Below are 13,502 nucleotides of genomic sequence, written 5' to 3' on the forward strand. Positions count from 1 at the left end.
CGGAAACTTTTTCTTCAACTAGTCAGTAATTTTTCAAACGGCAATATAAAAAAGAATCTCACATGAATTGAAACTTTACATATAACGAATGTATGATCAATAATGCAGTTAGATCAAAGGATTGATTGCAGCATCGTTAGAGGAACCCAATGCACCGATAGGGTTTATTAAATAGATTATTTGTTTTATGTAATACAAAAGACATCAGTATAAATAATGATTAAAGATGCGTTTTTATTTGTTTAGAGACAGTGACACGTGACAGTTGGCAACTTAGCACTTCTGGCCCTTTATACCTATATTTAACGTGGTCAAGCCACGGCGAAGGTCTAACCATTTGCAGATTTTTTAGAGCATCTTCTACTAAAATAACTGAATCGAAGTACCTGCCCGTTGCCCAAACGACCGAACTAACCGGAAAGTGGTTTTATGATATTTGTAAATAGCTCAATTTTTTTACACTTAGTTTAAGTTTTCCTCTTAATCACTTGTTCAACACACAAACGCAGTCGCAACTAGTAACCGATAGTTAATCATTAAATTTTAAAGCATGTTCGTTAACGTATGGGAAAAGGGGCTAGCGCTATTTTAATTTTTTTTCTTTTTTAAGAAAAAAAAAAACATTCCGTACATTCATGACCTCGGGCACAGTCTTTCCCTATGCGGGCCTCCTGGCCGATAGATAACATATATTTATTTTCCAGGTGTATACTTATTTCAATAAAGTTAGTCACCAAAAACCTAGAAAGCTGTGGTCGCTGAGAATAATGGGAAATATTTTATATCCAACAAGTAATACTTTTGACATAAACCGAAGGAGGTTAACTTGTAACTGGTAGAAGATCTCAAGTTCATCAACAGTTATCAAGCGGTTGAAACATGTAAAATGTATCTATCCATAATCCTTGTCGGTCTCAGCTTTATAGCTTTTCAGGTGTGACTAACTTTATTGAAATAAGTGTATCTGCGACAACTATTGCTGGAGACTTTCATTTAGGCGCTTCAACGTTTTCGTTCAGCTAACTTAGTGTTATTTATCACAAAATTGTGTTGGAGAATGATATTTATAGTGTTGCAGGAGGGTCGTTACACTCGTAATAGCAAAAAAAAAAAAAAGAAAAAAAAGAAAAAAAAAAGACTATGAATAAAACAAATACATCTTTTATTTTACGTTTTGATTCGATCGGAGAGGCGTTACCGATTCTCCATAGTCAGAGGTTAATTGTTTTAGTATACAACCCACTCCACACTCACTACCACTAAACGTAATGTTCTAAACATGGCACAACTCTCAACTCACAAGTCGGTGTTTGTGGAGGGAGGTTAACGATCGGAGAACCTGGAGAAAAACAGAGAAAAATTAAATTGAATTTTGTTTGATCAGCGGGTCTCTCAAATACAAATAAATGTGACAGTGTTTGCATAAATTCACAACAGATTGACAAATAAAACTACCATTGAAATATGACCCCAAAATTACTAAATAATAATCGAATTGTTAAAAAATCAAGAACTGCAGTTGTCAAACTTATTAATAATTCATAGATTCATCAACAAATCGGAATGTCGTAGTTGGTCAGTTGAGTAAGTCTTGATACTGAATCAAAGGTTAGGAAACAGTCACTAGTTTAATACATAGAGACGAGAAAAAATGAACTAGAGAATAAAGCTCTAAAATTCATGATTTTAGCCATCATAAGAACCGATTGATGCTTTTATCAGAGTCACATTTTTGCCAATTTTAGAATTATTCAATTGGTCGTTTGTTTGTGCGTTTTTTGTTTTGTTTTGTTTTGCTTTGCTTTGCTTTGCTTTGCTTTGTTTTGTTTTGTTTTGTTTTGTTTTGTTTTGTTTTGTTTTGTTTTGTTTTGTTTTGTTTTGTTTTGTTTTGTTTTGTTTTGTTTTGTTTTGTTTTGTTTTGTTTTGTTTTGTTTTGTTTTGTTTTGTTTTGTTTTGTTTTGTTTTGTTTTGTTTTGTTTTGTTTTGTTTTGTTTTGTTTTGTTTGTTTTGTTTTGTTTTGTTTTGTTTTGTTTTGTTTTGTTTTGTTTTGTTTTGTTTGTTTTGTTTTGTTTTGTTTTGTTTTGTTTTGTTTGTTTTGTTTTGTTTTGTTTTGTTTTGTTTTGTTTTGTTTTGTTTTGTTTTGTTTTGTTTTGTTTTGTTTGTTTTGTTTTGTTTTGTTTTGTTTTGTTTTGTTTTGTTTTGTTTTGTTTTGTTTTGTTTTGTTTTGTTTTGTTTTGTTTTGTTTTGTTTTGTTTTGTTTTGTTTTGTTTTGTTTTGTTTTGTTTTGTTTTGTTTTGTTTTGTTTTGTTTTGTTTTGTTTTGTTTTGTTTTGTTTTGTTTTGTTTTGTTTTGTTTTGTTTTGTTTTGTTTTGTTTTTGTTGTTTTTTTTGTTTTGTTTTTGTTTTTTGCTCACGTTTTCTTGACAAAAATACATGACAACATTAGTAGGCAGTATATTCTTATTGGTTTGCTATTGTGATTTAGAAGAAAGAAATAACGCTTTTTTCTGAAGCACGGTGTTCCACAAGGGTCCATCCTTGAACCCATGCTCTTCAACTTATGACTCGACGGTCTGCCATTAGTCTGCAAGACTTATAAAGTCGAGTCGTATGTCGATGACTCGAGGGTCTTTGGTCTTCGATCTTCGTTTTGTACCCACCATCCATAATACACCTATTTCAATAAACGTTGTTGGCGAGATCTGAAATCTGTGACCGAAATGAATTGTGGATTGTAAGCTGGTAAATAATTAATTGTTTTGTGATTTGAATTAGTAGTTTGAAACAAGTCATATATCAATATACCTACTTTGAAGATAACCTGTGCTAACGAGTTGTCTGACTAAGTGTATTTTGATTTTTTTTAACACTTAGTCCCCATAATTCTGCTCGGTCTCAGTTTAATTTCGGATGTCCGACCGACAAAGTTTTTTGAAACAGGTATATCTCTGAGAGTATTGGTGAATGTAATTCAAGGCCTTTGCAGTATACTCCTACTCAAAATATGGAACATGAAAAAATGCTATGGCATCACACTGGTGCCAGTGACCCTAACAACTTACCTCTATTGATGTTTTGCACGGCCGCCATGTTGGATGAATTTAAAAAAAGATTCGTCATAAGTCTCATTTGGTATATCATCCAACATGCCGCCGTGTCTTTTGTTATTACATTCTCTTGCGAATGATTGAAAACCAGCAATAGTTAATTTTGAGGAGGATGCAGCTAGAGTGCTGATACTACTAAATTTGTTTGATTTTGATTGAAATTAGGCTGAGATATATCTCATCATATATAGCTTATAGATAAGGAAAGCATGGGTGGAGTAGTGGTGAGAGCGCTCGCCTCTTACCAATGCGCGATTCTCGAACTCAGTCGTTTTATGTGGATATGTGAGTAGAATTGTTTGTTGGTTCTCTCCCGTGCTTCGAGGATTTTTCTTCGGGCTCTCCGGTTTTTCTCCACTCCGCAAAAAATCAACTTCTAAATTCTAATTCGATCTAGAAAGGGCGTATATGAACATTACTTTGTGTGTTTCTAGTCACCCTACAAAACTGTGTTCTTTTTTGATAATCGGACTAAAACTTTAGAAAACAAAAGGATTATTTTATAGTACAACATACCCTAAAATCGGCATTCACTTATTTAATAAAACCTACTTTTGTATGGCTCTGAATTGGTGCCTGTTATTTATGTCAATTTTGAAATCTCTGTGCACACAGATAAAAGCATTATACATTCGCAACACTCTATGCTGTAGACAAACATGGCGCAACGTTTTTCCTTTGCTACGTATAGAGATGAACAGAAAGTTCGAGAAGATAGAGTACCGACAAATACCAAAAAACACAGAAAATGGTCAAAACGTGTTTAAAATTAAAGTGCTAGTCTTACGAAAATATTAATGACGCAAAAGAATCCCCGTTTTTGTATATGCTCAAATAGGTTATAATGTTCACCAATAAACAATAATTGGTTCGAAAAAGAAACTTTTCCCGTCTGAATTCTACTTCCGAAAATTGTTAAAAGCTCGTCCGCCATTTCTATGAGCAGCGATTTTGTCGTTGCATTTTAATTTATGTGTGACGTCATATGCGCAACTGGCATCCTTTTTATCCACACTTACTCTACAGCATTCTCTGTAAGAAGACATGACTTGGTTTAAGACTTGTTTTTAAATCAAAAATAGTCGAAATTTGGTTGCAATTACGCATTTTGAAAAGCCGCGAATTTTGAAGGGTGGCGCGTATGACGTCACTTCCTTCGAATCACTAAAAGTTAATTGCCAGGAACGCAATCGCTTAATGGCGGACTCAAACGGCCAAACTTTACCGGCTAAATGCAACATCTCCCCAGTCTCGTATCGAAAAAGAACAGTAAGCTATATTACATATCTAGTTTTATAAGGTACAATTTCCAGGGATGGTGTAATTTTCGTAAGACTAGCACTTTAACAAAGATTAGTTGTATATTCAGTTTGATGCAATAAAGTTTAGAAAGTTTAGCTGAAATAATCATTTATGTACCGCATTAAGCGGAGAGAAGCTTAAATAATTAAATAAAACAAAAATATAATCTAAAAACAAGATGTCATTTTCAATTTATCTTATGACTGAGCATGCGCAGATTTGAGAACGCGTCCCACATGGAAACCGTGCAGTAATATCATAAGTAGGATACGTTGTAATCGATTCAGTTGCAGGGGCATTGAGCTGTCCCTGAGGGAGACGAAGCATTGTATTCTAAATTTCCCTAAGGCCCCGTCCACACGTATCCGAAAAAGTTTTGTATCCGCAAATTATTTTTTGCGGATACGAAAATGTTTGCGTCCACACGAAGCGTATTCGAATCGTTTTCACCGTCCACACGTATCTGTTTTCGTAAAATTTGCGGATACGGACACAAAAAATTGCGGACACGTGTGGACGCAACCCGTATCCGTAAAAAAAATTTGCGGATACAAAAATTTCCGGATACGTGTGGACGGGGCCTAAATTTCCCTCATGCATAGGACATGAGGGAAATTTAGAAGACAATGAAAAAAAAAAAATTTATTAAAAAGCTGATGAATCATAACTATCATGAATCTTAACTCGGCTTACAAACACTTATTGGACAATTAAATTAAATCCTTTGTCTTTTACTAAACTTCCCTACTTTTAATATATGCGACAGGGAAATTTAGTAAAAGACAAAGGATTTCTTTTTCTTCTAAATTTACCTCATGTTCTATGCATGCGGGAAATTCGGTTTTGTAAAGCAGCCAAAAGAATCCGAGGTGATCATGGTATCATTATAAGTAATACCATGGCAATGAGGGATCATACACACTACTATTTAATTGTGAACTATAACTCTTCATATAATTAAGTTGATTAAAAGCTGATTGGTTGTTTGGTTGTCACATGATCTATAGTTGAATGTCTTGCTTTATTACTCTGTTCACTGAGGTTTCTTTCCTCCTGCACGGCACTGTTTGTACCTCAAGTGACATAAGTACCTCTTGTAGTAATCCCATCCAGCATTCCTTAGGCATATATAACGTTGGAGTCGACAAGGCTGAAACGAGAATAGTTTGTATCATGAGTCAATGTGAAATGCAAGCGAGATGAAACCAGTAGACATTGGCAACCAGTAGAGTATACCGCTGAACAGTCGGATATATTTTTGAATTTTTATCCTTCCACCCACCCACCCACCATCCCGTAAGGATAACCTGCTGCGCAGTCTAACCCAATCCCTTTATTTATTTATTTTTTTGGCCTGCGTAGTTGTCTTGTCCCAATAACAGTATTGGACTTAGGTGTTTTGGAGCGAGGGTCCGGTGAGAATCAGCACTGTAGCGGTAGTACTACTAAATATACGCAGAATTACTAATATGAATTAATAGTTAAGAATCTAGTGTAACAGCCGTGAGTAGTATGATATAATTTAACTTACTCCACTTTTTGGGGGGAATAAAGTTAGCTGTTAATTCAACTGCTCATAAGACAGAAGATAAAGGACAAAGAAAAGAAAAAGAAAAACGAATGAGATTGGTGAGTGTGTTTACCCGTCTGCTGACGCATTGTCGGTAATCTTGTTTGCACTGTTGACGATCCGTCAATCCGTTCGCATTCTTCATACACTGCATGTATTTTTGTTGGCATTTCTGGAGGATAATAAAAAATAAATAAGATAAAATAAAATAAAAATACAAACAAACATACAAACAAAAACAAAAACGAAAAAAAAAAAAGAAAAAAAAAAAAAAAAAAAAAAAAAGAAAAAAAAGGAATAGACTATAAATATTCTCATACTCTTAAACTATTTTTGTATTTTTTGAGTGATTCTGTAGTCAATATATTTTCTTAAAGTTGTTTTGTGTGTGTGTGTAAAATTAACAAATTCAAGGATTACTGGGATGGAGGGAAACAATGTGGTCCAAAGACGACTATTTTTCAAATGCCGAGTAAAAGCTGTTTTTTTCTTCAACGAAACCTAGCCAGGTTAACTCTGATAAACCTATTATGAATTCGATGTCGAATTCCAAGTACAGAGGCATAGGGAGGAAGGGCGGTGAGAATGGGCGGGGGATTGGGAAAACACTTGCTAAAATTAAAGCAAAAATTATATGCTGTTTCTAATCGTGACAACAGGAAAGCCTTACACAAATAAATGGTTTTCTCCCTGGCTAAAACTCCTGTTCGCCAGCCCCCTCCCTCTTCCCTGTTTACCTACTCATCAAAATTCAATATTGTTTTGGATTTTCCCTTGTTTAAATCGTCCAACACTGTTGCCTAACGTGTGGAAAAGAACCTCTCTTTGTAAATATAGCTTATAAACATATGACTTACTCGTGAAGGCGGAATAGGACCAGACCCATTGTCGTCATCATCGTCGTCGTCGTCGTCGTCATCATCATCCCCACCACCATAATTATCATCATCATCCATAACGATTTCTTTCAAGTTATTTTCATCGGCATTCCCAAGGGCTTCGTCCTCTATCTTTGTCTCGCTGTGAACAGCAAGAAACATTAATGCAAGGAGTAACAACAAGGTCTTCATCGCGAACGAAGAAGATCGATCAAGTACGTGACGCTGCTCAACTTGGAAAGAAATTATCTAGCCTTCAGGGATGCAAGGCTTTTGTACCCAAAATGTCGTTATGACTTACAAAAACACACGCAGAAATGTCTTGTGTTGTTAGTAAAGCTGTAAAGCTGATATAAGTTTTCAATCAACTTACAAATGTTTTCATGAAGTCGATGAAAAAGAAAGGTTGAACAAGTATGAGACGAAGAATTCAAGAATGACCGTAGGTGTTCTTTTTCAACGAAAGTTAGTTTGGATGAGATTGTATTAAAACGAGAACACTTATATGTCGAAACCTCATCACACTTTATGAGAAGTGTCATAAGCCATATATTCAGGTTTCTTGGTGTCCGCAAAGCTGCCAAGCAGCTGCTTAAAGGTTTTGTTTCAACTTGATATGTTTTAGCTAACTCAACCTATATGAATGGAAGGTTACGAAGAAAACTTGAGTCCATCCTATCAACCTGGCCAACGCTACGAAATAGACATGTTAAAAGAATTTAGAATGAGTGACAAGAGAAATAATTTCAATTTTATTATTTCAGCAACTTTTTTTTTCAAAATAAGGCCAATAATAGTCCTAAGAGTTGCTTAGTTCGACAAATAAATAGAATGCGAAACTTTATAATTTAAATTCAAACAAACTACTAACAAGATACTAGTAATAATAATAATGATAATGACGAGTGATAAATAATGATGACGATAGTAATAATACAGACTTTAGTAGTCTGGCATTTAATAGCCAAGGCCAATGGCCCACGAATAAAGTGATCCTTCTAACCCACCCCAACAGGCTCTATATTTTTTCCATGACCCACCATCACTCCCCTTAGTAGTGTTTGCTACTGAGTGAAGTGATCACCCCTTTGATGCCTGTCGATATTTGCCTTATCCCCCTTCCAGTTGTCTAAAAAAGACATGTGATCACCATATTACTTGCTATCCTTTGACAATTTCCTGTTGACGGGAGGCTGTCAGCCAATCAAAACAATTTATCTTGGTTGCTTGGAAACGAAGCTCTAAAAACAGGGTTGTCATAAAGTCCCGTATAAACGAATCAATATTTGTTCGTAATGGCTTGTGATTATCCAATGAACTTGTAGGAACTTTTAGGAAACATGATGATGTTAAGTAATCAAGAGTCATGAAAACTGATTTGTTAGAATCATTTCATGTAAACACTAAAAAATTACAAATCGATCAATACTGATAACACTGAAATTGGATGCCAAAAAGACATTTTTTTCAATGTTTTGCCATAGAGGTCTAGAAGCAGATTCTTTCGACATTATGTGCCATCTTAAATTTGAGTGTGTTTTTTTTTTTTCTCGGTTAATCTTCATGGAAAGTTAAATGATATTAATAGCATTTAGCTTTAAAACTAGCTTGTTACCATAGTCGTTGTGTACTTTAAAGATTATGCGTTATGAATGTCGTGTAAAATAAGCAGATAACTATTGCATTGTCAATACTTCATTTATACTAATTATACCAATGCAAACAAATTGTAACCAAGAATCGAAACGATGCGATAAACCACTATAGTGTAGTCCAGGATTCGCAGCACGGACTTAAACCAACCAAGGTAAAGTGCCATCTATTTTTCACTTTTGCTCACTTTTCAAAACAGTCCTCGTGATATTGTGTTGCTGAATAGCTCACACACGCAGTTGTATTGAAACGAGCACGAAAAGAACAACTTTATTTTCGATCTCAAACGTCTTTATTTGAGCTCGTTTTTCACTTTTCAGTTGCATTCTTATTTTTTCTCTTGGATTTATGGTGGCGTTTTGGTACATGATCTATTTATGCATAGATCATTCGGCTTACCGGATTCCAGCGATTTTTTTGTATTTTTAATTTCACATGTGTGGCTTAGTATTATCATCATTGCTAAAGAAATAGAGGATATTACATGGGCGCGTGGAGATACGAAATTTATCTTCGAGTGTTGGAAAGGTCTTTAACACGAGAAGATAAAATTCATATCTCCAAGCGGCCATATAATATTCTGTTTATCATATAATTATCAATGAAGTATGTTTTGGCTTTTTCAGGCAATTCTTTCCGTGCATTTTTGAATAGACATGGACGCAATGGTGATATCTTCACACGTAAAAATAACATGCTATACCTTCACGTGTGAAGATATCAATTTTTCGAGCGAGTGATACCTGATATTTCATTGGATTTTATATAAATAGTAAACGGTTAGCATAATTATGCACCAATAGGAATTACAGTCAGTATAATGCATGCCTAGCTATGTACAATAACTACAAGAAAAGTTAACCTAGATAGATAGCGATAAATTTGGATTTGGACTTGATCAACTTTTTTGCCCAAAATTGAAATAAAAAATAAGACCGATTTTTCTTGGTTTCCAGGCAACATTGGAGAGTACCTGCCTCGATATGAAACTACTCTTTCTTTTGCTGGGTTCTTTAGCTGTATTAGTGACATCATCCCAACCAGATGACCAGAATGACGTCATAAGGTTAATAAAGGTGTGGGGGCTTAATGAACATCATGGGCACCGCGATAAAGGGCCTTTCAAAGTAGGTTGTAATTCACTATACCTTAAAATACGAAGCAGTGCACTGTCTATTGTTCTCTGTCTATTGTTTAATTAGTGGCGCTAGTTATATACCTCGACTGCCTTATTGTAACAGAGAATCAGGAAGCTAAGGCCCCGTCCACACGTATCCGGAAATTGTTGTATCCGCAAATTATTTTTTGCGGATACGAAAATGTTTGCGTCCACACGCAGCGTATTCGAATCGTTTTCACCGTCCACACGTATCCGTTTTCGTAAAATTTGTGGATACGGACACAAAAAATTGCGGACACGTGTGGACGCAACCCGTATCCGTAAAAAAAAAACTGCGGATACAAAAATTTGCGGATACGTGTGGACGGGGCCTAAGAAAGAGTTGAAATATGGCATGAATGGTGCAATGAAAGACAACAGAACTTTTAATTTATTTATTAAATTTCCTTTCTGATCTGTTTATCTCATTTATTTGTGTTCGTAGTTCAGAGAACTGTACACTTGCTCTAATGACTCCTGTGTTGATCTCGTAAGAAAGATAATATACTAAATTAACCTTCTTTCTCGTCCCTAGTCTCTCTCATTATTTGTAATGGATAGGGATCCCAAACATTAATACTGATTATACCTACTCCCCCACCAGGAGGACCCTTATTCATTAGTCAGTAGAAATTTTTTCAATTTATTAATTAACTGTTTGTTGGCCATCGTCAGGAATGCGTGAAAGGTTTCAAAGAATGTGTAAGCAGTGGGATTGGAGGTTTAGCTGACGAACAGTCTTGCAGGATGGGGTTTTGCGACTGCAGGAAAAACGTAAGTTAAACTTATTTTCTAAGTATGAAGTGAGAATAATCATTTGTCATCTGACAAGCTCATTGCTGAAGGATGATATCTTAAAGGATAAAAATAAACCTTTCAAATTTGGCCAACGGGCGTGCAAAAGAAGCAACAACAAAAAGCAAAAACAAGCAAACAAAACAACAACAACAACAACAACTAAGGCATGATATAATGCAACACAATATCAGGTACAGTTAAATTTACCGTTTATGTCTTTCACGTGCAATAGAGGTTTTGTGCCATCACGTGTCGGCGCCCATAATACTGCTTGGACTGCCTGTGGTTAGATGGCAGAACAATAAAATCCCTTTGCTCTCGTGAATTGATTTCTAGATCTTTCTCATGTAAAGCGATTGTATGTTTCCTGCCATCTAACATGGCTGCCGTCACGTGGTGGTACAAAACCTCTTTAGACCTATTCACAGTTCCCAGCGCCATCTTGAAAACATACCTGGAAGCGAGGCTGGTGTTGAGTTATCCATCAGATCTATATAAGCAACAAGAGAAAGTATTCATCATGCATGTCGAACTATTATCGCTAATTTACAAGTCGTTTTATAAATATCAAGCCAACACGATTTAGATACAGCAGATTTAGGAATTTTTTAGAAAACATCTAAGAACTTAAAGTAAGTAATTAAACACAGATCTTGCGATGTTATTCAGAGTGTTGCTCTTGTGTTTACATTCGATTTCGCCTGGGATATCTCCATAATACCTATGTTTTTTTCTATATTCGTCAATATAAAAAAACACACAATGCTAGGCAAAACCTCCGCGAGAAAAATCTTGTAAAATACTAGTATCTGATGTATTCGTGGTTTATTTAAAGATAATAAACCAATAATCGACGAAAAGAAAAAAAATTAATAATAGCCATAGATATTATGGAGATATATATCGGAGGCGATATCGAATGTAAACACCAGAGCCCGTTTGTACAAAGTTTGGATAGCGCTATCCGGAGGATAAGACCTTATCCAGTGGATAAGTCGATTCTGTTATCCAATAAATTTATCACGTGGATAGGAATTATCCGTCGGATAGAGCTATCCAGGCTTCGTACAACCGGCGGGGCCCAGAGCAACACTCTGAATAAAATTGCAAAATCTTTTTGAAATCACTTACTTCTAGTTCTTAGAAGCCTCAGCCTCGCTTCCATGAAGGATTCAAAGTGGCAGAGGGAAGTGTGAATAGGACTATTCAGTTTGATATTTCCGTACTTTTTCAGGACAAACACTCGAGAAACTTTTCGAGAAAAAAACCTACCCTTTTGGGGTGGTTTGTGGTTGGTTGTGCACACCTGACAAAATTTCTAAGCGAACACTGTTTTATGCCTTGAAATTGCCTCTCGTCCCAGTCCTGTTTTCCAAAATTTTTACAAAACTTGTTCGAAACATATACAATCCAAATTTTATGAAAAGAAAATTCGAGATATTTGTTTCAAACGAATCCACAGTGCATACGCGCTCATATGCTTCTGAGTTATTTAGTAGGTGTTTATATTATATTATGTCTCACCAACATAACAGGCATTTCAACTCGTGTAAAAACAAACTTATACATTACTCATTCCCTTATGTGATGAAAAGGCAAGTTTGTTATCTTTTTTTTCTTTTCTTCTTTTTTTTTTTGCAATAGCGTTTTCTAAGTGTAGGATTAGTATTCAGTCTAAGGAGTGTCATACATGTCAAACCGTATTTTGCATTTCATTCTAGGTGTGCCAAGCATACTTCAAAAGCTGTGGATCCAATTCTTGGTGTTCTTTCAATGATATCTGCTTCAAGTCTTCTGCTGCTTGTCGCTCTGAACCTAAGAAAGAGGTATGGCAAATAGATGATCGGCACTTATTTATACACACAAAGTTCGAATATTTTTTTTTGGGCAGCTCATTACATAGATCGTCAGAAAGAAATTTCTTAGCCATTTCACTAAAACCTGACATTACGGGCAAAGAAATTTACCTGAGCCACCTAACTAAAACATTACCGGCAATGAAATATCTAAGCCATCTCATTAAAACATTAAAGGCTTGTTTTGTTTATATTATGTTCATGTAAGGCGAAACGATTTTTTTTTTTTTTTTTTTGGTTAGCTTATCATGTTTGGTTAACACCATGTCCGTGTCATATGCGATAAGATATATATAACAAAACGCTTATTGACGGGAACCTCGGGAAAGCAGTGAGTTTTGTGGTCCATAGACGGCAATGTGGCTCTCGGCTTCGCCTCGGGAAAAATCTCCGTATCGGGACCACAAAACACACTGTTTCCCTTGGTCCGAGTCAGTAAGTGTTTAATGTAACTTTTTTGTGTCCCATCCCGTTATCAATTTCAGAGCAAGTGCAGAAGAAGTCTGATGAAGTGTCTGAAGAGATCTTCAATGGACAAGACCCGAACATACGAGTGCATGAAGATGTTTAATGACTGTCTCTCCTAGATGTCCTAGATAGCCTGATACTTCATATTGGACGAATATAAAAGTAACATAAAAAGATACAATTATAAACAATAAAAGGGAATAAAAAACCTAGCAAAAATCGAAAACTGAGAATTTTTCAAAAAAATGCTTAGAATAATTCAGCCGAATGAATTTCGTTACCAGCCTACATACAATTACAAGCAAACACTGCCCGTCATATGATATCAACCAGTATCAACCAGCTGGATGAATCTCGTTACCAGCCTATAATGACAGGCAAACATTGCCCTTCATTGGCAAGTTCCATATCTAGTTCCATATCTAGTGAAGGTATAAAATAAACATTAAAAAAATATATGTAGTTGCATAATATCATATAGAGCTCGACAAATGCTGCCAGATTGTGATCAAATGAAAAAAAATCATCGGGAAATGAAGATATTCAAAGCTTCGTCTTGATGACGATTGTCCGGATTTGACACAGTCCTCCCACGATATGAAACTTGGCAATGCGCTATGAACCAGAGAGTATTATATGACTTGGTATCCATCAGCTGATTGAATGCCATGAATCTGATTACCAGATGGACGCTGAACATGACATCTCACTA

At 35.5% G+C, this 13,502-nt stretch overlaps 2 protein-coding genes across 2 annotated transcripts; one reads left to right on the forward strand and one right to left on the reverse strand.

Annotated features, from left to right (window-relative positions):
- Positions 1-5,320: 5,320 nt before the first annotated feature.
- Positions 5,321-7,125, reverse strand: LOC148906776 (uncharacterized). The gene is made up of 3 exons (XM_089037583.1): positions 6,836-7,125; positions 6,052-6,150; positions 5,321-5,558 (listed from the first exon to the last, which is right to left on the reverse strand). Exons 1-3 carry the CDS (start codon positions 7,046-7,048, stop codon positions 5,442-5,444), a joined length of 429 nt encoding a protein of 142 aa, XP_088893709.1. The 5' UTR covers positions 7,049-7,125; the 3' UTR covers positions 5,321-5,441.
- Positions 7,126-8,569: 1,444 nt separating this feature from the next.
- Positions 8,570-13,016, forward strand: LOC148906777 (uncharacterized). Its single transcript, XM_089037582.1, has 5 exons — positions 8,570-8,663; positions 9,466-9,636; positions 10,344-10,442; positions 12,188-12,292; positions 12,808-13,016. Exons 2-5 carry the CDS (start codon positions 9,493-9,495, stop codon positions 12,907-12,909), a joined length of 450 nt encoding a protein of 149 aa, XP_088893708.1. The 5' UTR covers positions 8,570-8,663; positions 9,466-9,492; the 3' UTR covers positions 12,910-13,016.
- Positions 13,017-13,502: the final 486 nt, after the last annotated feature.

This window comes from Actinia tenebrosa, unplaced genomic scaffold (genome assembly GCF_029948245.1).
Source record: "Actinia tenebrosa isolate PJP-AT-01 unplaced genomic scaffold, QUT_ActTen_1.0 PGA_scaffold5__44_contigs__length_20552954, whole genome shotgun sequence".
Classification (NCBI taxonomy): domain Eukaryota; kingdom Metazoa; phylum Cnidaria; class Anthozoa; order Actiniaria; family Actiniidae; genus Actinia; species Actinia tenebrosa.